Here is a 25430-nt window from a genome sequence, read left to right as displayed (position 1 = left end):
CTGGTCGCGTTTATGCACAACATAGGCACGTTTGTGTCATACAGACGCGTCTGTGTCGTACAGGTGCACTTGTGCAGTCTGTAGGCACATTTGCGTTTGAAAAGTATGAATTTGCATCTTCTAGGTCAAATCCATAGTTCTGTGATGAACATATGATGTCGATTGGATAAGCTGCTGAGAGGATACACTCAAGCAAGTCCTCTAGGGAAGACTAGAATAGATCAAGGCACTTTGTGATGAACAGGGAGTACCAAGATAGAGTACTTTGTGATGAATAGGGAGTACTGAAATATGAGCAGCACTTTGTGATGAACACGGAGTGCAAATGTGAGCAACACTTTGTGATGAACAGTGAGTGTCACACACGTAGTACTTTGTGATGAACAGGAAGTACCACTAGGATAGAAGCAACACTTTGTGATGAATAGTGAGTGTCACTAGGATAGATAGTCATGTGCATTTAGATAGCGAGTAGCATTTTGTGATAAATAGTGAATGCCACTATAACTGACATGATTTGATTTGTTTGACTGCAGGAGTACTTGCCGATGCTGGAGTCACGAGAGAGATTCCCGTCGACACAGAGGTTGCGACCTGAGTTGACAGCCGAGGAGCGAGCTGCTATCGAGGAGATGGGATTGAGACATGTACTGTATGTGCTTGAGTTTCGGGCAAACATGGGTTTGCTGACTGCGCTGGCTAAGAGATGGCACTCGGAGACGTGCACGTTCCATTTATCGATGGGTGAGATGACAGTCACCCTTGTGGATGTCTATAGGATATTGAGGATACCGATCGATGGAGATCTGATCCCATATGATCGAGACGGTGACAGAGAGGCCTTGAGACGGGTGTTCCAAGACCCTGGACTGGAGATGACGGTAGGACACGTGGCATGGGACACCATGACAGCCACAGGACTAGCGCTGCCGGTAGTGATAGGAGGAGCTATCAGTGGGTTCCTGTGTCCAAATAGGGCGACATGGGGTTTGGTTGTGGGCTAGGGAGGAGCACTAGAGACACTGGTGATGCAGCACACCAGATACGCCTGGGGACCGTGTGTGCTGGCCCATTTGTATTACGAGCTTCACCAATTTGTTTATCATGGATCAGTGGGATTGGGCTGTGGAGTGACACTGCTGCAGGTATGGGCCTACGAGCATCTGCCAGTTACTCGACTGATACACTTCAGGGGCAGAGGTCATGGATGCAGCTTTGTACATTTGTATGACATGATCACATCACAGCCGCGGATCGACAGGTTAGAGCATTAGCGGCGAGTGTTGGATGATATTGATGTGGTCATATGGAGACCATATCTGGGCTGTGAGGAGTGGGAGGATGATGCAATGGAGCTGCCCTACACCTTCTAGAGCAGGTACCTGATTGGGTGGATGCCCTATGTGTTAGAGAGACAGCTGGTGGATAGGGTTTGCAGGCAGTTTGGCCGGATCTAGAGGATGCCTCGAGGTTCGGGCATGTATGCACGCACTGTTAGAGATCAGGCACAGTTTGGGCCGTTGCTGTTGTATGATCAGGCACTTACACAACTAGCAGAGATGGTGCCCCTACCCTGGGACATGTGGCCAGAGGTTGACGATGCCGGCATGGATGCCGAGTATACAGCTTATTGGGTAGAGCATCCGTTCCCACGGTTGACATATCCAGGAGAGGCATTGGAGGGAGATGGGGGGGGGAGATGATGATGATGGTGGAGGTGATGGGGGTAGGGGCTGACGAAGGAGGAGGGGAGTAGTTGGAGAGCGGCAGGTTGCACCTCGGAGGGAGGGTGGAGAGGAGAGACAGGCTTAGGTGGTGAGGGGTCGCGGTGGATTGCCTTTACAGGTGCTAGCAGCACAAGGTCCCAGGCAGGTACAGGTATAGGGATAGGTACAGGCACAGGGGCAGGGACAGAGACAGGTACCCGTACAGGCACTAGTATAGGTATAGGGGCAGGCACCTGCAGAGGGGGAGCCACAGGCAGAGGCAGAGGGGGCCGACCCAGAGGAGGATGAGCTAATTGAGCTGAGGGAGATCTGCCAGGGCCAAGCAAATGAGATCCAAGAGCTGGAGAGGGAGAGGGATCAGCTCAGAATGAGGCTCAAAGATATTGAGCGGGAGCGGGATCAGGCATCTAGCGTTATACAGAGGCTGAGACAGCACTGAGGGCAGGGAGACAGGCAGCTAAGGATGCAGGGGCAGGATATGCTTATGTCCTGCGGGTAGGAGAGGAGATAGCCTACTGGAGGGACCTCTACTATGGTGCAGTGCCAGCAGATCAGTGGGCGAGGAGCTTCCATAGACCGTCGCATACAGCTACAGATACAGGAGGGAGTCGGAGGAGACAGGCATCAAGTGGTGGGATTATGGGCCCTCCACCACCACCAGATAGAGGGGACAGGTGGGATGATCTTGGGGCGGGTCCCTCAGGGGCTCAGATTCCACCGAGGCCAGGCGGCTCCGAGGGAGGGAGTTCATCATAGCCACAAAGGGCTCCCTTTGTATCAGTATTGTACCATTTTTGTGTATGATGATGTAAACACCTACGAGTGCTTTTGTAGCCATATGATTTTGACATCATTGTATCATGACACTTTATATATATGAGATGATTCATTTTTGCGGTAGCTATATGCATGTGTACCTATGTGATGAGATGTTCTTATGATGTATGTTTTGTGTGATGCTTATAATATGGATGCAAATATGTATATGATGCAATGCAATATTTTTTTTTGTTCTTTTATGTTTTATATGTGTATGCATGATGCAAATGTGAATGTATGTAATGCAGATGAATATGATAATGCAAATGTAAATTGTGCTAACAGGTGTTGTGTGCAGGATGTGATGCAGTTGTGATATTTATATGTATGTATGAAATGCTTATATGTGGTAATGCAGGTGCAAACTACATGAAATGCAAATATTTTTGGTGTGTCATTATACTTAGTCATGTGATAGCAGGCTACGCGGACTCGAGAAGGACGATGCAAGTCAATCAAGAAAGGGGGATGAAAGACAGAAGACATGAAAGTGAAAGAGCTTCTTATGCGTTATCATCATTGAGCTTTATTATGGCAAGTAGGTTATGACAATCAAGGCGTATGTTCGACCCAGAAAATCATTGTACCTGTTTGCATGGAGATAAGATAGTCACAAACAAGGAATGCCCCAGTTCATACTAGACTCACAGTGTCCTCATATCCTTGGACAAGTCATAGCCTTACTAAGAGACAATCCACAGACAGCAAATACCAATAGGTGACGATACCCCATCCTCGCCTTTCTAGTCAAAGACATCCTGGAGATAGAATCTCTAGTCAGAGACATCCCAGAAAAGCTAAAAGACATGTCACCAAAAGATAAAATCAAAAGAAAACCAAGAATCGACACCAACATCCACTGTAGTCCTCAAGTTTAGTGTCTCTTGTCACTTGTATAAGTTTTATTTGATTGTGGTCACAATGTTTACTTTCACAAAAAGGATAGATAGCACTGAACCATAATGTTGTCTGAGTCTGTTGAAAGATTTGATTTGTTGAAGCCCATTGTTGCTGCTGTGTCATCTGAAACTGACTGAATCCATGAAACTGATACTTTATTGCGGAGAAGATGAAACTTTATTGCTGACTGACGATGTAGATGTTGTTTTATTGTGGATTGTGCGCGGATAAACTGAAGGAAGTTGGAAAAAACTGTACTCCTCGAAACATGTGATGTTCTTAGTTCCACACCCATCACTAGACATAGGATTTGCTGTAGCCACAGATAGGATCTGATTTATTATGGATGAAAAGGGAGGTTTATTATGAATGGCTAACCAATCTTGGGTAGATCAATAACAAGCCATGATGGGAATGGGTAAGTTTATTTTGGATGAATTGGTTGTGAGTGTGTGCAAAGTGAAAGGATGAAAGTGAATCTTGAAGGAGGGAGGAGCAATGTCTCTACGCATGGCGCTGGTGACCCATTTTTCACCATGGTACTTGCCCAGGGCGCCACCGAAGTGGTTTTCACCATTGGACGAAATTATTTCTCTTTACTTTTTTCGATTTTTCAATGTTTTTTTGTTGTCACAAAGCGCCTGTTTGCCAGGTTTTCACCAAGTATCGATTTTTTTTTTGTTTTATAATTTATTTTTTTAATTTTTTTGTATTTTTGAATTTATTTTTTTTTTTTGTATTTTTTTTTTTTTTTTTTTTTTTGTATTTTTGAATTAGGATATTCTGAAGAGCTATGTGTAGAACCGGCAAAGGTGCATGTTGTTGATAGGATCCTCCAAAGGTTCACCTTTCGTAGTTGAGAGCTGATATGCCCTAGATCCATATACTGTTGTAATGATGTAAGGACCAAGCCAATTTGGTTCGAACTTGCCCTTCTTCTCTCTATCTTGCTGATTCTTGGGGTTTTCTCTGAGAACCAAGTCACCTACCTCAAAAGTGCGAGGCTTGACCTTGTGATTGTAGCTGCGACTCATTTGTTGTTGGTAAGCCTTGAGATGATTAAAAGCAGTTTGTCTCCGTTCATCCAGTAGTTCAAGTTGTTGTAAGCGAGAGACCCTATAGTCTTCATCATTGATAATGTTTTGCAAAGAGACCCATAAAGAGGGTAACTCGACCTCAATAGGCAAGATGGCTTCGGTGCCATAGAAAAGTGAATAAGGTGTAGCTCTTGTAGGTGTGCGAACACTTGTGCGATAGGCCCAAAGTGAAGGATTAAGTTGGATATGCCAATTACGGCCTGCATCGTCGACTGTCTTCTTGAGGATTTTAAGGATTGTTTTATTAGACGCCTCAGCTTGGCCATTACCTTGGGGGTAATATGGTGTGGAGAAACGATGGGAAATATGAAAGCGATCATAGAGTTCACGAACATCCTGATTTTTGAAGGGACGCCCGTTATCAGTGATAATGGAAACAGGAATACCGTATCGGCATATGATATAGTTAAGTATGAATGTAGCAATCTACTTTCCAGTGCATGGCTTCAATCCATTTTGTGAAATACTCTGTGGCAGTGATAATGAATTTATGACCATTAGAAGAAGGAGGGTGAATCTTGCCTATGAGATCGAGTCCCCATTGACAAAAGGGCCAAGGAGATGCAAGTGGTTGTAGTTCTTGTGCCGGCGCATGTATGAGATCTCCATGAATTTGACATTGCTTGCATTTCTTGACAAACTGATATGAGTCTTTTTCCATGTTGGGCCAATAATATCCAGTCCTAATGAGTTTCTTGGCCAAGGTAGGACCACTAGCATGTGGACCACATATCCCTTCATGTACTTCACGTAACGCAATCTGAGCTTCGTCGCTTTCTAGACATCTAAGAAGAGTGCCATCTAGACTTCACCAGTATAGGATATCAGCTAAAATGACATATCGAGAGGATTGGCGAATGAAGGTGTGGCATTGGTTATTTGATAGATCAGGAGGTAGGAAATTATCGCGAAGGTATGTGAAGATGGAACCATATAACTGGGATTCAAGACCAACAACACATATCATCTCAGTAGGAGTGATCTCATATGACGGAACCAAAAGGTTGTCCACCAAGAACTCATAGCGGGTCTCATTTGGAGGAAGATCGATCAGTGAAGCAATTGTAGCCATGGCATCTGCGGCGCGATTCTGTTGTCTTGGTATCTGCTCAAAATGTATCTATGGGAAGTGTTGTTTCAGGTTATCCACCATTTGTTTGTAAGGCATTAATTTTTCATCTTTTGTTTGGTAATCATCAGTTGCTTGATGGATGACAAGTTGAGAATCCCCAAAAACGTGAAGTTCCTGGATCTTCCACTGAACTGGAATTCATAATCCAGTTGTTAATGCCTCATATTCCACTATATTATTAGTGCAAGGAAATGATAAGTGGTATGATTTTGGTATATAATCTCCTTGAGGAGTTATAAAGAAGATGCCAGCTCCTGCCCCATGCTATGTGTATGAGCCATCAAAGTACAGTTGTCATGGTTTTGCATGTGATATTGCTAAAATGGATTCATCTGGAAATTCTGAACTTAGAGGAACATCATCAATCATGGGAGCATCTGCCAATTGATCTGCGATGGCTTGTCCTTTTATTGCTTTTCTGTCCACATACTCGATGTCGAATTCACTCAGGATCATTACCCACTTGGCTAGTCGCCCAGTAAGTGTTGCTTTGTTGAGAAGGTATTTCAATGGATCTATCCTTGCAATCAACTTAGTCTTATGAGTGAGCATATAATGTCATAATTTCTGTGAAGCAAAGACCACGGTGAGACATGCACGCTCAATTGGTATGTAATTTAGCTCGTATCCCACCAATGTGCGACTGATATAGTACACTGCTTTTTCCTTGCCTTCAGTGCTTTGTTGTGCTAAGAGTGCCCCCAGTGTTGTTGGAGTAGCTGATATGTATAGTAACAGTGGTTGATCTGGAATTGGTGGCATCAGAACTGGTGGATTTAGTAGGTAATCTTTGAGCGTCTGGAAAGCTTGTTGACAGTTATCATCCCATTTGAATTTGATGTTTTTATGTAGCAAATGTTGAAAAGGATTACACTTATCTGCAAGTTGCGCTATGAATCTTCATATGGACTGGAGTCTTCCTTGTAAGGATCGAAGTTGACTGATATTTCTAGGTGGTGGCATTTCCAAGATGGCCTTGACTTTTGCTGGATCGGCTTTGATTCCTCTTTTGGACACAATGAATCCTATGAGCTTTCCGGAGGTTACTCCGAAGACACATTTCTTGGGGTTTAATCTTACTTTGTATTTTTCCAACCGATCAAAGACGACTGAAAGTATGTCCAAATGTGTATCTCTGTCTATTGATTTACCCAAGAGATCGTCAACATAATCTTCCACTGTTACATGCATGAGATCATGAAAGATAGTAGTCATTGCTCTTTGATATGTAGCACCTGCATTTTTTAGCCCAACGGGCATGACATTCCAACAGAAAGTTCCCCAAGGACAAGTGAATGATGTTTTGTGTTGATCCTCGAGTGCGATCCTGATTTGATTATAACCAGAAAATCCATCCATCAATGATAACATTTCATGACCTGCTGTGAGATCAACAATCAAGTCAATATTTGGTAATGGGAAGTCATCTTTTGGACAAGCTTTGTTGATGTCTCTAAAATCTGTACATATTCTGATGCTGCGATCTGGTTTACTGATAGATACTAAATTGGAGATCCATTCAGGATAATCAATTGGGCGTATGAATCCAACATCCAATAATTTCTCAAGTTCTGCTTTGACTAGTAATGCCACTTGTGGATGCATTTTTCTTAATTTCTGTTTCACTGGCTTTGCCCCCGGCTTGACTGTCAAATGATGCATTACCAAATCTAGATCTAGTCCAGACATATCAGCGTATGACCATGCAAAGTTGATTTGTCTTTCTTTGAAGAAACTTATGAATTTTGACCTTTCGGATTCTGTCAATGATTTAGCCAGGAATATGTTGTGTGGAACCTCTTCTGTACCAATGTTTGTCTTAATAGTCTCCTCTACCAACATGAATGACTTTTCCTCATATGATGCTGGAAGAATGTCGAGCCTTCCATCTTCGGGTGCCTCGGAGAGGTTTTCGCCCTCAGATACGTCCTTTCTTTTTACTTTTTTGGGATCAGACAGCGCCACAGTGTGGTTTTTGCCATAAGACCCTTGATTTGTTCTTATTTTCACATTTTTGCGACTGGAAAGTCTGACACCCTCACCAAAATATGCCATGTTGTTGAGTTCTATAGTGTATCCTGCTTTATGGTCCCCAGGGGGAAGATCGTCTCGTATGCCAAGATAGTCAATAATAGCTTCATCATTTTGGAATGTGTCAAATTGTTCCGATCCTTCATGATCCCAGTCAATGAGTTGGTGGTGAACAAGGGGAAGGCCTTTAATGTCTTTGGAGTTAGTAGGGCTAAGAGTGAAGATGTGGTTATATTCGGGTATATCAAGGTAATCATCAAGGTCATCGATGGCACTCTCCTCATCAGTTTCAATCACGATTGAATCCAAATTGTCATCACTAGTAGCACATTCTGGGACAGGTGTTCTCATCCTATGTGAGTTCAACCTAGAACCTTGAGACAAAGACTGTGTGGAATTCTCTTGGGTTGTTTCTTAACCAACTCTGAACTTTTTATAAAATTCCTCTTCTTCTGTGGGTTCATCTGGTTCTCTGAATGTCTCGGTGAGCTCGTAGTCGCTGGAGGATTTGTCTAAACCCCATTCCGATTCGTTGGAGTCTGTGGAATAGCGATCCTCTTGTTGAACTTTGGCAGCTTTTATTTGTAAGGCTTTCTCTATCTGTTTAGTGTGGACCTTGGAAGTCAGGAAACCAAGTCCCTTCGAGCATTCCTTTTTGAAAGTCAATTCAGGTTGTAAAGGTTCAATAATACCTTCCTTTCGTAACCCAAGAGGGCTTTTTCCATCATACCCAGATTTTTGTAGAATCTTGAAGCCTTTACCATATTTCTCACAGGGTATATTGATGTGACCTTGTGTGTCATCTTCAATTTCTTTGTATAGCATTTTGTATAAACCTTCATCTTCCAGTTCGCCCCATCTTTGAAAGGTAGTAGGGTCCCATTCGAGTACCATGATGGTTATTTGCTTGTTAGGATGTGGCCTTCCATATTCTTTAGGAGAACTCATGACTTGTCATAAGTACATGGTTTGATTTAAGGTGTATTCTCCCATGCCTTTGTCCTGAAATTTGCCTTTAAGCTCACCTTGCTTTGATGTTGAAGGTTTTAATGACTCAGGATCAATGTATGCCGAAGAAGGAACATTTTCACGATTACTGGGAATGATGGTCTCATTATGTGATCTCAGGTTATTGCAATATATGAACGGATTAGGATCACCATTAATTGTTACTTCGACTCCATTGTGAGGAAACTTAATGAATTGGTGATACGTCGATGGGACTGCCCTCATTTCATGAATCCAAGGACGTCCTAGCAATATATTATAAGTGAGATCCAGATCCAAGACTTGACAAACCACATCCTTTGTAACTGGTCCAATTCTTAGAGGTAAGGTAACTGTGCCCTTGGATGAGCGTTCTTCATCATCATATGCCTTAATGGTGATTTGATTTGTTGAATTCACAACTTTATCAGAATATCCCATTTGTTTAATGGTGCTCAATGTACAAATGTTTAGACCAGCTCCTCCATCTATCAGGACTCGTTTGATTCTATGTTTGTGTATGAAGGCTTCAATGTGTAATGGTGCATTATGTGGCTGACTTACGGAGGTGTCATCGGCTTCTGTGAATGTAAGGGAATGTGGAACGGACAGGTATCCCACCATGGCTTGAAACTGGTCCACATTCAGATTAGTAGGAACGACGGTGTCTCTCAATATTTTGTCAAGAATAGCTTTATGAGCGGGGGATATACGTAAGAGCTCAAGTATGGAGATGAGCGCGGGTGTCTTCCCTAACTATTCTACAAGGTCATATTCAGGTTTGGTTGATGAAGAAGCGGTATTTTTAGTGGAGGCACCTGGCAAAGTAATTTTACCTCGACGGGTTGCAACATGACATTCAGAAGTAGGTTCCGAAGAAGATCCAACACCTTTTAGGACAATCCTGGGTCTCTGAGTAGGATTCTCAGGGTTCTTGTCCTTGATGATAATAATAGAGACATGATTGTCCATCAAGATGTGATTGATAGTTGAATCATAGTTGTAAGGTGCTCTAGTATAGTTGGCTTGATCATCTGTGACTTTAGCTTTTCCCTTATCATGTTTTGGGAATGGTTCCTTAAACATCTCATGTTCTTGGTTGGATGAGTGTCCCTCAATCTCAATGTCACCTCTATCAATGAGATATTGTACGATATTCTTCAGTGGATGACAATTTCCTATCTTATGACCCTTGCTCTTATGAAATTCACAATACTCATCATCATTCCACCAATTTGGTTTAACCTTTGGTTCATATGGAGGAAAATTTGGAACTGTGATTACCTTATTTGTCACTAGCTTTTTGAAGACTGACTCAAGTGGTTCTCCCAATGGAGTGTACTTCCTTCGTGATCTAGAAGTTGTTTGAGTATTCACTTGATTGTTTGTAGAACTTGATCCCGAAAAGATGAATTTGGGTCGCACTGTATTGGCATCAACAACACCATCATTGACTGTGTTCTTGTTTTTATTCCAAAATCTTGGCTTGTCTTTTCCTTTAAAGTCATCTTTGTTCTCCTTAAATATCTTAATAACTCCTTGCTCAATTAGGACCTTTTCTGTTGCTAAGCCTTTTTCAATAACGTCCCTGAAGGTGGACAAACAAGCTTTCCTTAGATCATAGCCAATGTCTTTGTTAACATTTTGTGTGAACATTTCTACCATTTGTTTTTGTGGAATTTCACAAGAGCATCTGCTGGCTAGATTTCTCCATCTTTGTAAAAATGATGCAAAAGACTCTCCCTCTTTTTGCTTGGTGTTGCACAAAGTAGTGACGGATATGTCTGTCTCTATATTGTAGGAGAAATGTTGAATAAATGCCTCTGCGAAGTCACCCCATGACTTAATACCAGGTGGGAAATGGGAAAACCATTCCATAGCTTGATCACCTAAGCTTTGTGGGAATAATCTCATCAAATATGTATCTTCTAAAGCTACTTCAATGCAAGCTGTGAAAAATTGTCTTATGTGTGCCTTAGGATCTCCTTTTCCTCTATACTTATCAAACTTAGGCATCACAAAGTGTGTAGGAAATGGAGGCATTGGAATGCTCTTGTCAAATGGATAAGGACATATATCTCTCATTGTGTATGCTGGCTTCGGTGTATTTATGTCCTCCATTTTCTTTTGTAAGTCCTTGATTTGTTGCTCCAAATTGCTCTTAGGTGGAGATCGACTTCTTGAACCATACCCCATGTTTGAGGCACCAATTTGAGGAGGAGCATGTTGCATATATGGATGATATTGATCATATACATTTTCATATGGAGGAGGTCTATAATGATGCTGCGTATATGGACCACTTGGTATAGATTCATGTTGAGGGACACCATATCTATTTTGTGCATGTATACCATACTCTACAGGCATGTCATGTTCTATTGTGTTGCCCCCAAATTTGACACGGGGTTTCCTTGTGTCCAAATTTTGAGCATGCCTTTGAATATCCAATTGCTTTGGTTGATCCATAGCTTGAGTATGTGATTGAGCATATCTGTCTGCATAAGACTTCCATAATGGTCTGCGAAGGTGAGTATCATATGCTTGACCATGTGTGTGTGGGACCTTTGGTTTTTGAAGCAAAGATGATGGTGATTCAGGTACCATATATGGTCCTCTATTTCCTCCACTATTAGGCCTCCTTTGATCCATGTTGGAGTGAGTTTGTTGCAAAGGTCGATTTTCCATTATTTGAGACATGTCAAAATCATGAGGTATCTTGGCTCCACTTTGTGCCATCATTTGTAAGAAGTATTGTCTATCCCTCCTCATTATTTCTTCAACCAACCGATTGAAATGGGGATTCATAATAGATTCTTCCACATCTGCTGAATGTATTGAAAAGTTGTCCATATTGTCATTGTGTGTAGCATTGTTGTTTGTAGTGTCCGTGTTCTCAACATTTGGAATGTTTCTATAGACATCCATGTCAGGTAATGTGTTATGACCAGTATTGAAAAAGATATCATTGTCATACTCATAAGAACTCATGTTTGCGGACTCTTGAGCCTCTTTAGCTTCTCTCCTAGATTTTTGAAGACAGGTTTCAACCATGAACTAGGTATTGACCAAGATGTGTGAGACTAGATGAAAATGGAAAAAGTATGGAAGACCAAGAGTTGGATGGAGTGTAAATGAATCTGAGGTGTACTTGCAATGTCCAAAGTGTAAGACCAAGTATGTATGTAGTAGAGTAGGTGTGACTTCCAAAGAGAGGATAGTTTCTCTTGATGAGGTAAGTTGACCTTGACTCTAAGTAAGACCAAATGAGACCCAAAGGTAAGAAGCCTTGATGAGGGACCACTTAGCAAAGTGTTGTTGTATGTAGTGTGTTGACAAAGTATAGTGAGGACAAGCAAGTGACCTTTTGACTCAAGTTTAGACAATTGTGAATGTAATGAGAGATGTAAAGCAATGATGGACTATGTGAGACCCAAAAATAGGTTGAATGCTAAATGAAACCCTGGAGAAATGATCTAGGAAGCTCAAGAATTTCGAAACTGATTTCTTTTGTTTGCTGGACTGTGAAATTTTTTGCAATTCTGGACACAGACGCACCTGTATACTTCACAGACGTGGTTTCCAGACATAGACGTGTCTCTACTCAACACAGATGCGTTTCTGAGACTTTTTTTTTTTTTGCAAAGTGTAATGTTTACTGTTGGAGCACAGACGCGATTCTGCCTTGCACAGATGCGGCTAGACAACACAGACGCTATTATGCCAAACACAAACGCGTTTCTACAACTTTTTGTGAATTTTTCCAATCTGTGAAGTTGTTTTGTTGTGACCAAATCTGACTGTTTGACTGTTTTTTCATGACAAGAGGACACAATGTTGATGAGGACCCAATGTTTGTAAGTGTCTAGACTCAAAAAGGACTCCAAAAAAGTGTGTTGTTTGATATAAAAATATTTTTGCATACACTTGAAGACACAAAATACACAATGTTTTGTTGTTTGGTCTTGAATGTTTGAATGTTTAACATAAGTCAAGCACAATTCTTATGGCTGGCCAAGACAATAGTTGTTGATCCCACATAGGGTTTTACCCCCGAGGCTACGCTATTCAAAGCGGATACTTAGATGCTTGACCTCACTAGCTCCACCCTCGGCACTCACTTCTTGGGTCAGCCAAGCATCAGTCCCCACGAAAACTCCTCGTGGCGAACTTTGTATCTCTACTAAGAACCGTATGTGTGTGGGCCGCTACTAGAGGTCCGACCTCTTGCCCCAACAACTAGAAGGATTTGGGCTTCTAAAACAAAAAGGTGCTAGTAAGGGCATCCGCTCGTGTGGCCATACATGCGGCACTTTCAGCTCTATAAATACAGAAGGCTCCCAGTCGGTAGGGGTTACGCCCTAAAAATGATCAAATAAATTTGATCAAACGGGTTTATGGGGAGACATAGTGTCGGTATGAACTAATCAACACACGTTATTCATAGTTTTCACCATGAATACATTTGATTATAGTGGTTCGGAAGAGGTGGGTTTTCCTCGCTACCACTTGGGTCGTTCTCTTCTCACTAGTAGTCCTAATGACCACACGGGAAGACAAGCCCTCTAAAGACTAAACAAAAAGAGCCTATTGCTCAAGACACAAAAGACAATGATTCAATTTTAGTGCACCAATGGAAGTGTTTGCTAGTCTATGAAAACAAGGCACACAATAAAAATAAAAAACCCTTGCCAAGGACCTGCAACAAAGAGTTGTTAGTAGTTTGAATTGTTTCAAATGATCACCCCTTCCTGCAAGCACACAAGTTAGGTAAATTTTAAAACCCAAAAGACTTTGTGAAAATAGGGGCCTTCAACAAAACGTTTTGCCTTCAAGACAAGCTGCACCAATTTTGTTAGCTAGATCTGAAAATGTTACTGCCAAATAAACCAAATCCGAAACCCTAAATGCAAAATCCGAAAAACTGAATCAATGAAAAATCCAAAATTCAAAATTGGTGAACACAGACGCGGTTACCCTCTACACAAACGTGGCTCTGTGACACAGACGTGGTTCTGAGAGACACAGATGCGTCTCCCGAACGCAGACGCGGTTTTCGAACACAGACCTGGCTAGAAACCTCACAGATGCGACTTCAGGACAAAAATGCAGGGTTCCGAAACCTGCAAAACAAAATGTCGCTAATAACATAGATGCAATTTAGGTTGTCGTAGATGCGCCAGAAAATTAGGAACGCGATCCGAATATACGCAGACGCGGAAATACAAAAAATGTTGTCGAAAACGTCCGATCTGCAACTTCAAAAATGCAAAATCTGCAACAAGGAGGTTAAATACAAAGGGACAAGAGTCCCACCGGGCGTGCCAAAATGTATATGGTGAAAATGGATAACAATAATAACAAAATTGAAAGGCTAAATGAATTCAACCACCAAACCCTAGCCTAACAATAACAAAGTGTGTAGGGGAAAAAGTGATACTAAGCAAACATGCCCTAATCTCACTTTCAACCACACACTTGTGGAATACGAAAGAGCCTAGAGGTATCACACAATTGGCTAATTCTTTTTGTGAAAGAGAGAGCCATGGGCTACCTATTAGGATTTCTATTCCTTTGTTGTAATTGAAAGATAAAATGATGCAAGTTCAAGTCCTAATCCCAAAATGCAAGTATGAACTAATAACAAGATTGCAGAATTGAGATTAAACAATGAAAAGCTGTAAACACAAGGAAAAAACAAGAAAGTAAATGCATACCCAGTGTTAAAATATGAATGAAAATGTTTGGGACGGGGGCGCGGGCGCCACTGTCCTGATTCTGCCCCTGAAACTGCTCCGAAAACTGTTGTTTTGCAACATGGAAAGCTGTCAAAAATGCTGAAAACTTGTTGTCTGACAGAAGGACCAGGGCGCCCAACGCCCCTATCCTGGCAGGACCAGGGCGCCCCACGCCCCTGTCCTGGTCTTTTGCTCTGAAATTTGGTGGGAAGGTCTGTCTCCGTCTGCTTCTTCCGGATCTGCAACTTGCGGCATCGTCCGAATCCCGAAATCTGCACTTATATCTGAAAAGGTGTTTTAGGCGGCTATATAGGGTTTTGCCTTAGTCAAACCCCCGCTTTGGTGATTTACACCTCCACAAATAGCCAAGTTGTATTGTAAAAGTAGTGTGTGTGCAGACCTTGTGTGTGTGCAAGATCCTAAAATGCAAGTAAGCAAACTAGAGCAACCTAGAAAGTAAACCCTAATTGCTTGTAAATGATAATGTAAATGCTCTAAATCAAGATGCAGAGTGATCTAAAGCATGAATACAAATGATATAATGAGGCTTATGCAAAGACATGAAAACAACATGAAATCATACCCAACCCCAAGGAAGGGGTACAAGCCAATCTTCAGTCGGTGATCCCTTATTGTTCTTCAATGCCTTCAAAGCCCTAAATGGATGAATGAAATTGATATAATTCTTGATGGATGAATGTTGAATGTTGTTGAAGTCTTTAAAGATCTGCTCTTTCGCTGCATAGAAGGTCCTTGAAGCCAAAAATTCCCATCCTTTCAAATGAAGAAAGAGAGCTCTTATATATGAAACCCTAGGTCTTAATTTCAACTTTTGGCCGACCTAGAGATTGAATCTCCTGCCAATTTCTTGGGGTTAAGCTTTATTTTATGCTTGGATCACGCTCCTAAAATTTTGGGAAAAATGTCCGGGACCATGTGCACTCCGGGTGCCATGGTCCTCTCCAGGCGCCATGGTCCCGACAACTTTTCACCAAATTTTCAGGGCCGTTGGATATGATGATTTTAGAGAGAATCCCAAAGTTACAAGTGGTTTCGAGATGTTTTGACCTCCGAAATCAAGCCCCCAAGTTCAAAATAGGACCTAATTAGGGTTTTTGATTAAATGATGTATTGGAGGAATAAAATGAAAAGGGCACACTTTAATGAAAGGGCCCAACTTTATGATATGGAAGATGATGAAATAGAACCTTAGACCTAATTAATTTAATCAATTAAGTGCTAAAGGGGAAATGCAATGCAAAATACAAAATGCGCCAAGGCGGGTGCTAAACTAGGTGTGAAATTGTACCACCCTAGCAAGTGCGTACAATTTACGACGCTACACAAAGATCCACCATAACATATGAAGATTACCTAAGACAATGTAAATAAAATGAAATCACAAAGATTATACCATCACATGTCCAATAGGGTTTTGATCTCCATTCTTCCTATCTCCATTGATCTTGTTTGATATATTTGCTCTTAGATTTTTATATGCACAAGAGCTCAACAAAGAACGAAATGTGGTTACAAGTAGGATCGTAGTGTAACCAAGTCCTCAAGATTGTCGATTAGGTCATTAGGGTTTGATAATTAAGAAAGCATCTCCTTATATAGAAGACACAATAAGAAATGGAGGGATAAGATTGAGAGGTGTAAAAAAAGGAGGTCGGCTAGGATTAGAGGGTAGGTAGAGGAAATAATAAAATAATGAAAGAGGTAGGTAGTGTAGGAATTAAGAGATGAATGACATGTGTCATGGGTAGAAAAGGCTAATGAATTAATTAAATAAATAAAGATTTATTTAATTAATAGAAGAATGGGATAATTAAATAAATAAAATATTTATTTAATTTAGGAAAAGGATAATTTAAATAAATAGATGTATTTATTTAAATGAGAAATAAGGCTAGAAGAGGATAAATGAATTAATTAAATAAATAAATTTATTTAATTAATAGAAGAATTAGGCTTAGATAATTAAATAAATAAAATATTTATTTAATTAGACATGACAATTTTAGGTGTCTACAGGCACTACAAGAGAAAATTCTAACTAGTGATAGACTCATGAGATTTGGTGTGCAGGGGCCTAACAGATGTGTTCTTTGTGGATAAAACTCAGAGTTTGTCGACCACTTGCTCTTGTCCTGTGAAAATGCAAGCAATTGTTGGTGGTATTTCATGCAAAAGTTGAATTTTACTTGCCCCTTCCCGATCGAGATTGATGATTGGTTTAGGATGTGGTCGCGATATTCCTCAAAAGTAGTCTTTGGGGATTTATGGTTGATCCTTCCCTCCCTACTGATTTGGGAACTATGGAAGGAGCACAACTAAAGAATTTTTCAGGACAAAATCATGGGCTTAGAGAACCTTTGTCAGAAGATTGAAACCCAATTGATTGATGTTGCAAATCAAGCTACCAAATTGAAAAAATTGAAGAAGAATTCATACACTAGATGGGATAGTAAAATGAAACTAACCTTCTCAAACCTCTCTATTCCCACTCTATTTGGAAGTGACTACAGCAATCTTCTGACCAATCCCATACCTTTGGTCCAGTGGAGTGCCCCTGAACCTAGCTGGGTCAAGATTAATTTTGATGGGGCATCGATTGGCAACCTGGGTCCCAACGTATTGGCTATGTTATCAGAGGTGAGCAAGGAAATTCTGTAGTTGAGATGACAGAGCATGTTGGGTTTTCCATAAACAATGTGGTAGGATTTCAAGATACATTGTGTGGCCTCCAGGCTGGAGTCATTGGTGGGGCTCGAAGAATCCACCTGGAGGGTGACTCATTGTATGTGATTAATGCAATTAGGAAGAATGAGACTCCAAGATGGATCCTTAACCAATGGCTATGCCCAATCAAAACTATTTTGGATGGATTGGATGACTATCGCATAAGTCACATGTATCGGGAATGCAATGAGGTGGCAGATAGATTGGCAAAAGTGGTGATGTTGTTAATCGATCCATAATTCCTTTGCACTATGGGTCACATCATGAAACCAATTGGGTTGGCTTGGTGGTTTAACAATATCTCGAAGTGGCATTATTTTATCCCTTTTTCATTTAAGGACAGGTGGATTAATGTATTATTTTTTCATATGCTTCGGCTAGGTATGATTTGACATGACCAATAAGAGCCAGATTACCAATCTCATTGAAAACTCAAGTTGTGTCGGCTTGGAATTTGTGTGGCATGTAAGAGAATTAATGATTAGGGTGATTGGACATCTCATTCTTTCTCAGTGTTCATGACAATACATGGATGTGTCTATTAATAGGCTTTTTGTTTCTCTGTCTTCACATTGCATTTGGTTGCTAAGAGCTAGGTTGAAGTGGTAGGGTTGTGAGATGCAGTATAGCTAGGGATGGACATGCCTATTATGCTGGAGGCTACAAAACGCTAGATGACATTCTTGGGGAAATTTTTGATAAGCGGTTATTAGCAATAATGGCCACTAAACACCCCCTCATTTTGCATGTTGTGAAAAGAATTTTGGGTGGGGATTTTATCAGAGCTTACCACTGATATCGAGTAAAATCGGGCATCCCAACCATGTTTGTTGCCATGTTGATATATATGGGGGTGAGTAAGCAAAGAGTCCAGAAGATCACCCAAATGATCTTCAGGCATTCTTTTTTGGGGGAGATTGACACTATCTTGGACAATGTTGATGCTAATTTGTGCACCCCCCTTCCACAAAATTCTTACATGTCTCTTGGTGCGGGTGTTGAGGTTAAGAAATTTGTGGTTGTGTAAGCTCTTGATTAGGAGAGTATGGTTGCAGAATGGGAGACAAAGGACCGAAATATCTCCTTCCTGCTAAGGGCCACATGCATACTACCCAACTTTAGCAAGTCTTGGAGGAGGCAATATGTTGTGGTGGAGGGTTTGTGTGATAGGAAAGATATTGGAATTATGGAAAATGGGGAGGAAGACCCTAAAAATGAGTGGGGATTTGGTCGTGGCGAGGAGTGGAACCTGGATGATGATTGTCTCCCTAAAGAAATGGCAGACTTTGAAGCTCGTGCAGATTGTGGTTTGGAATGTATGGTGGTCCTAAGAGCTATTATTGCCCAAAAAGAAAAGGCGCTTGATCAGGACGAGGAAGGTGACCCAGATGCCATTGAACCAAAGGATGCAGATGTTGGGGTCATGTGAAGATCGTGGTTATGTTTTGTCTTATGTGTATTGCAGGGTAGAAACCCTGAATTTTGAGCAGTGCTCATTTATTCCTATGTTTTTTTCTTGTTTCTAGTAGGTTGTATAGGTTGGCCATAGTTGGTAGGGTTGTCTAGATACTGGCAAATTTTGGTGATACTGCTGGATATAATACAGGTGTAGCTGGCCCATTTTGGATTTAGTAGGACAGTCTAGTGGTAGAATATGGAGTTTAAATTTAGTCTTTTTATATCAGACTACTGAATATATTTCTATGTAAAAATCTTTTTATATTAATATAAATGGGTGCTGCCCCCTGCAGCTATTTACTCATAAAAAATAAAAACTATTTGAATTTATTTATTTTTAAAAATATTTTATTTTACTTTACAAATGTGATGATTATTTTGTTTACATTGTTTATTTATTTAATTATTTTAGCTTTTTTATTCATTCAATTTTTAAAGAAATATAATAATATACTAAATAGTTAGTTTAAACAATAAAAATAAGTATAAAATATCTTTTAAATAATTTCAAAGCAAAACAATAATTAGGGCTACTTTTAATTTTTAAATATTATTATTTTTATAAATATTTAAATAAGTGTTGATTTTCAAGTTAGTTTTTAGTTAGTGTGAACACTATACAAAATATTTAATGTTTATTTAATTTTTAGTTTTTTTATTAAAAAATATGCGAACTGCAATCATAGAAATTGGTAGTGCTTAGATTTGTAACCCTCAAGATACATAAAGTCTTTGCCTATTTTCTACACCTATCCTATTTTTTCATCAATTGAAATTGAGCCAAGATAGTTTCAATGTGTTTGTATGTTCAAAAGGTCATGTTCCCCCTTATACTTTGATTATTCACCCTGAGTGTCAAAACTCAAAATTGTCAAAGTGTTTTTCCTTAATGATCATTGAATCACCTTTGGTTTTGATCCCTCTATCTCTCCCTTTTATTGTCTCCCTCTCTCTTTACCTCTCCATCCTTCTATCATTATTTCTCCTCTATCTCTATCTCCTTACCTCTCACTTTATCTCTCTCTTACTCTTCTCTCTCTCTCTCTCTCTCTCTCTCTCTCTCTCTCTCTCTCTCTCTCTCTCTCTCTCTCTCTCTCTCTCTCTCTCTCTCTCTCTCTCTCTCTCTCTCTCTCTCTCTCTCTCTCTCTCTCTCTCTCTCTCACTCTCATAACCTTCCCCTTATCCATATCTATCTCCACCTATATCTTTATATTCCTCTTTACCTATATCTCTCTACCCATCTCTCTCATTTTCTCTTCTTCCTCTATTCTTTCCATCCCTATATCTCCCTCTCTCCCTATTGCAAACATAGCATGAGCCTGTTTTTAATGGATCATGATCACCTTCCCCATTCATAGGTTTTTTATTCATGTCTCGCTACTTGTAAGTGGATGTATAGTTATTTTAAAGCCATCACTTAATGATCATTGAATCGCCTTTGGTTTTGATCTCTCTATCTCACCCTTTTATTGTCTCCCTCTCTTTCTCTTTCCATCCTTCTATCATTATTTATCCCCTATATCTATCTCCTTACCTCTCTCTCTCTCTCTCTCTCTCTCTCTCTCTCTCTCTCTCTCTCTCTCTCTCTCTCTCTCTCTCTCTCTCTCTCTCTCTCTCTCTCTCTCTCTCTCTCTCTCTCACACACACACACACACACACACACACACACACATCCTTCCCCTTCTCCATATCCATCTCCACCTAAATCTTTATCTTCCTCTTTACCTATATCTCTCTACCCATCTCTCTCATTTTCTCGTCCTCCTCTATTCTTTCCATCCCTATATCTCCCTCTCTCCCTATTGCAAACATAGCATGAGCCTATTAGTAATGGATCATGGTTACCTTCCCCATTCATATGGTTTTTAGTCATGTATCGATACTTGTAAGTGGATGCATAGTTATTTTAAAGTCATCACTTCTCCATTGAGACCTCCATTGCACAAAAAACAACATTTCCTAAACAACCTACCATTTGAACTCAAGTATTGCACAAATGTATGCAAAAAATAAACTAAATTTTTCCATAACTGACTTTGCACACATCTTTATCGTATCCATTGCACACCAAGGTGCAATTGCTAGTTTCTACATTATCTTTAGTAGTGCCTTCTCTTGTTTAGGCATTATGGAGAATCTCATCCATCCCTAGGGGAAGCATACCAATAGTCGTTATAGCTAAGTTCATGCATCCACAAATTCTAAATCGTACATCAAATTTTGACAATTTTTTTTGTTATTTTCTCCTAGTGTCTGCATCATCAACTTGCCTTTTTGGGCCTCATTTTAGAGAAAAGACTATAGAACGTATTCAATACAAACAATGACTTGTTAATTTTTGTTGTGTAGTGGATTCTTGGGGATGAGTTCTTACTTACATGTTTCTAGTTGTTCTCTTGGATGGGGGGGAGAGGGGACATTATTCATTATTTAGCTTCTTTTTTTATTAAGAAACCTTTCTTGGACACTTTGGATGAGGTTTTGTCAATCACTAGGTATGCTAATGGAATTCCTCTTCCCTCCGATTTTGATTGAATGTTGAATAGGGGTGATATAGTTCCTTGGTTCCCTTTATTATTTCCTCCATTCTAGGTTTAGTTGTGTGAAGTTTGAGATTGGTGACAAAGGGTTTGGATTTTAAAAAAAAATTCTTGGTTTGGTGGCTTTGATGGGTGTGGAGTTCCCCACTAACCTCCTAGATGGGATTGGAACTCCTCTTGCCTTGACCTAATTTTTCATGTTTATGTATGTATTTAGCTTTGTGTATGCTTGCAATTGGAATATGTAATGTTGTACACTAGCTCTTGTCCAAGATTTTGTTTGTTCCTAGTTTTTAGCTCTCATAGAAAGGTATACTCCAATGTAAATATTATTTTTTAATATATTTGAGCAACATCCCTTATGATTGTTGTTCATCAATTCAACAAATTGTTGTTGCATCATACAATTCTTTGTCCAACTTTGAAAATTCAATTCACTTTGACTAAAAAAGGTGATTGTGAAAATACACTAAAATCTTGTTATGTGCTAATTGTGAGCCTCTTAGGTTTGACCCAAGCATGTGAAACTAATATCTACTGTGGGACTAATTTTTAACTCGTAATATGACCTAGAAAAAAGTACTCTAATAAAGACTTCACATTGATCTCTAGTAACTAAATACTTGTAAAGAGTGGTATTTAGAAACACATTTTGGGAAGTTTATAGATTTTTAGATTAATATGGTTAAGTTCTTCTTGATCAATCTTCTTTTTTAATCAATTTTATAATTATAGAAAGTAATCAAAGACAAGATTATTTAAGCATGCATATGTTCTATGTGATTTTGATGCCTATTTTGATTCTAATGTAGGTATATGTTTTTAGGTATAAATGTTCCTAGAAAAAAATTCCCCTAGATAATTAATGTGAATTAATTATGCATTGACTATCCTTCAATACAAGCATTCAACAACAATTTACACAAACATGTTTAAAGTATACTCTTAACAAGTAATAGGAAAGGCTACAAAAATTCAGAAATTCAGATAAAAAAATTTAATTTGTAGAACAATCCCATGTACCTTACATTAATTCTAAGTCCCCGGTTCAAAATTACCCTTGGATGTCAAAGAGAAAATCATGACACAATGACAATGTATTAGGATATGTATGATAAATGGTGTGTAGGTGATAGATATTTGGGAATAAGTGCAAATGCAAAAAATATAAGGTGCAATATATGAGAAATGTACAAAAATATACAACATGGATAAGGATCAAACCATGAGCCAAACTTGACACAAAAGTATGCCCCTTCTCAACTTGATTACATTATAAAGACTCCACCATAATGACCACACACAAAATGAGTACAAAATACATGGATAAGGATCAAACCATGAGCCAAAGTGATCCCATAATACTAAGTTACACTTTTTGGCCAAACTTGACAATAAAATCGACATTTTGCACCAAATCTTCAGTTTCTAACACTTATAGCAGCTAAACCATTAAGAATTTGAAGATGAAGTAAACTGCCGATTTGTGAGATTTTTCATAGATTCTAAATATTTAAAAAAAAAAAAATTACTCACATAATGAATTGAAGAATGTTTGTTAATAAAAACTCCCGTGATTAAAGTTGACACCCATCCATTAATTATGGCAAGAGACATAAATATATAGTGACAACACACTTTCTTATCCATGTGATAAAACAAAAAGGAAAAAAAAGAAGATAAATAATGGATAGTTTGGAAGTTTCTAAATTTTCAACCTTCTATTTCAAAAAATTCATTTCAAAATACAATTTAAAAGATAAATTTATAAAATCATTTCAAAATACAATTTAAAAGATAAATTTCTATTTATATTGATAAATTTACATTGATTATAAATTAATTGGCAAGTTTCCTTTGAATTATAAGATTTGGATGTTTATTATTTAAATACACATGAGTCCTCTCTCACCTTCAAGAATATTTTTGTTGCATTCAAAATTTTGTTTTTTCGTACCAAAAAATTTGTAGAACTTGGATAGAATGTGACTCATCCATATTAATGAAACTGATGATCCATAAAATCAAGGATATATGAAGTTGTTTCTATCAAAGGATTCTATGCATCGGTGTCTTTTACTTACACCCAAGGGAGGAATAAGGTAATTGATTTGACATAGATAGAGGTGAATAAGCTATGGACATCATTGCAAATAATTTGAATGCTTGGGCCATGGGAAGCATGAGGTTCTTCAATATTTTAAAACTTACATGCCTTTTTTCTGCCATTGATTGTAATGTTTTTCATTGTAAAATATTTTTTTACTTTTTCATTAATAATCTTGTATTATTTGATTTGTGAATGTTATTTATTGCACTTTCTAGAATATTCTATTGGAGTTGTTGGAAGGCTTGCTATTATGACTATTTTATGTGGAGGTACCTAAGAGCTCATATAGGACACCAAAGAAGATTAGAGAAACCAAGAAATTCATAATCATCAACTACTAATGACAATTCCCAGTTAATCGGGGAATCAAATTCATATTATTTTGCTTATTTTTCCTATTCAAGTTTGAATGAATTTACTACTCCACTACTGGCATATATATTCTCTATTGATGTTGGCTCATTAGTCATTGCTACATTATTTACAACGACATTCTTAATTGGGATTGAGTATTGAATTATATTTTGTAGCTAAGTCTAACACAAGTTTTGAGGAAACGGTTCAATGGTGGTAGGAAGGTAGAGTTTGCATTTTCTTTCATTTTCTATAGCTCCATTATCATGCCTTCCATTTGGAAAATTCTTGCATGCATTTTCAATGTTTGCGGATTGACCCATTGAATACCATGAGCTTAGCCTTATTACATACCATGTTCGTTAAAAACTTTCTTTAAGTGCATGCCAAACCAATTAACTTGTTCCATAGTTTTTCTTTTCGCACAAACAAAAAAAGGTAGTTTTCAGCTTTTCCCTTGCCTTGCATGTAACTCAATGCCTTAATTTTATGTATTTCCTTTCTTGTATCTTAGAAAGGTTAGGTTTTGGGTGAATGTTAATGATACTTTTGTTAATAGTTATTATTTGTTTTAAAATTATAGATGTGGATATTTTTGCAACTAATTTTAATTTGTTTATTATTTAATAGCTATCTTTTTCCTTCACAAAAATTTAAGTCATTTTTCAATCTTAAAAAATATAATCTCATGACCATGCATCTTAGTATTCTCCAAATGGATTATTCTTTTAAGTAGATATCATTTACATGTTTTTTTTATTACTCACCGTTGCAAAAATATGGATATAAAAAATTACACATAGGTTAATCTAGAAACAATCAATAGCAATTAAATTATGGATTATAGAAATCTAATATCATTGAATAGTTTCCTTTAAATCTAACTATGTATTTGGAAACATTCCATTTTGAAATAAAATTATAATATAAAATTAATAAAACTAATAATATATTTAAAAAATAATAAAAGACATTAAATAGACATCTTGAAAAAGATAATAACATAGTTAAAAAATAATAAATTATTCTCTTAAATCTAACATTGTGTTTGGAAACATTCCATTTTAAAATCAAATTATAACATAAAATTAATTAAAAAAATATTCTTTTAAATCCATCGATGTATTTAGAAACATTCCATTTTCAAATCAAATTATAATATAAAATTAATGAAAAATAATATTAATAAACACAATATTTAAAATTAAAAATTAGGTAGATGTCTTGGAAAAGATCTCTCTCGGCGTACTTTACATATATTTCTCTAAAGATAGGTATGCTACTTAGAAATGAATTGTCCATATTGTTATGTAACTTTTAATAACTTAATATTTACAATAATCAATATTTTTCAGAAGTGACATTTGTTCTGTAGTGCATAACATATTTAGAGCAAGAAGGAAATTCTAATTTTTTAAATATAGATTTGTCACACCAATATATAGTGGATGGATATTTTTTCATAATATTTTGTTACACATATTTTTTTAGTTAATTTTTTAAATTAGAGTAATTATAATTTGGACAAAGGTGTATTTTGTAATGCATAACTTTTTTTGTATGCGTTTAAATTAACTTCTTCTTTTTGTGTTGAAATGAGGATATCAATACGTAGGGGAAAGATATTTTTTATAAAAAAAATTCTATTTTTTAATTTTTCCACGTGTGTAACACAATCCTTAATGTTTGATGAAAAACCTGCATTCATAAGAAATAAAACGTAAATATATTAGTGAAATTAAATATATTAAAAATTATACTTTTTGGAAAGCTTATAATAAGGACTACATAC

General features: G+C 38.3%; 1 protein-coding gene across 1 annotated transcript in view; it reads right to left on the bottom strand.

The window, feature by feature from the left end:
• LOC131073836 (uncharacterized) overlaps positions 1-25430 on the bottom strand; it is a 54373-nt gene that overhangs the window by 9953 nt on the left and 18990 nt on the right. Inside the window, exon 5 of the mRNA XM_059211904.1 lies at positions 13762-13816. Within this exon, the coding sequence (XP_059067887.1) occupies positions 13762-13816 (55 nt within the window). The remainder of the gene's footprint in view (positions 1-13761; positions 13817-25430) is intronic.

Source organism: Cryptomeria japonica, chromosome 9, assembly GCF_030272615.1.
Source record: "Cryptomeria japonica chromosome 9, Sugi_1.0, whole genome shotgun sequence".
Classification (NCBI taxonomy): Eukaryota; Viridiplantae; Streptophyta; class Pinopsida; order Cupressales; family Cupressaceae; genus Cryptomeria; species Cryptomeria japonica.
This window is presented reverse-complemented; position numbering and strand designations above follow the sequence as displayed.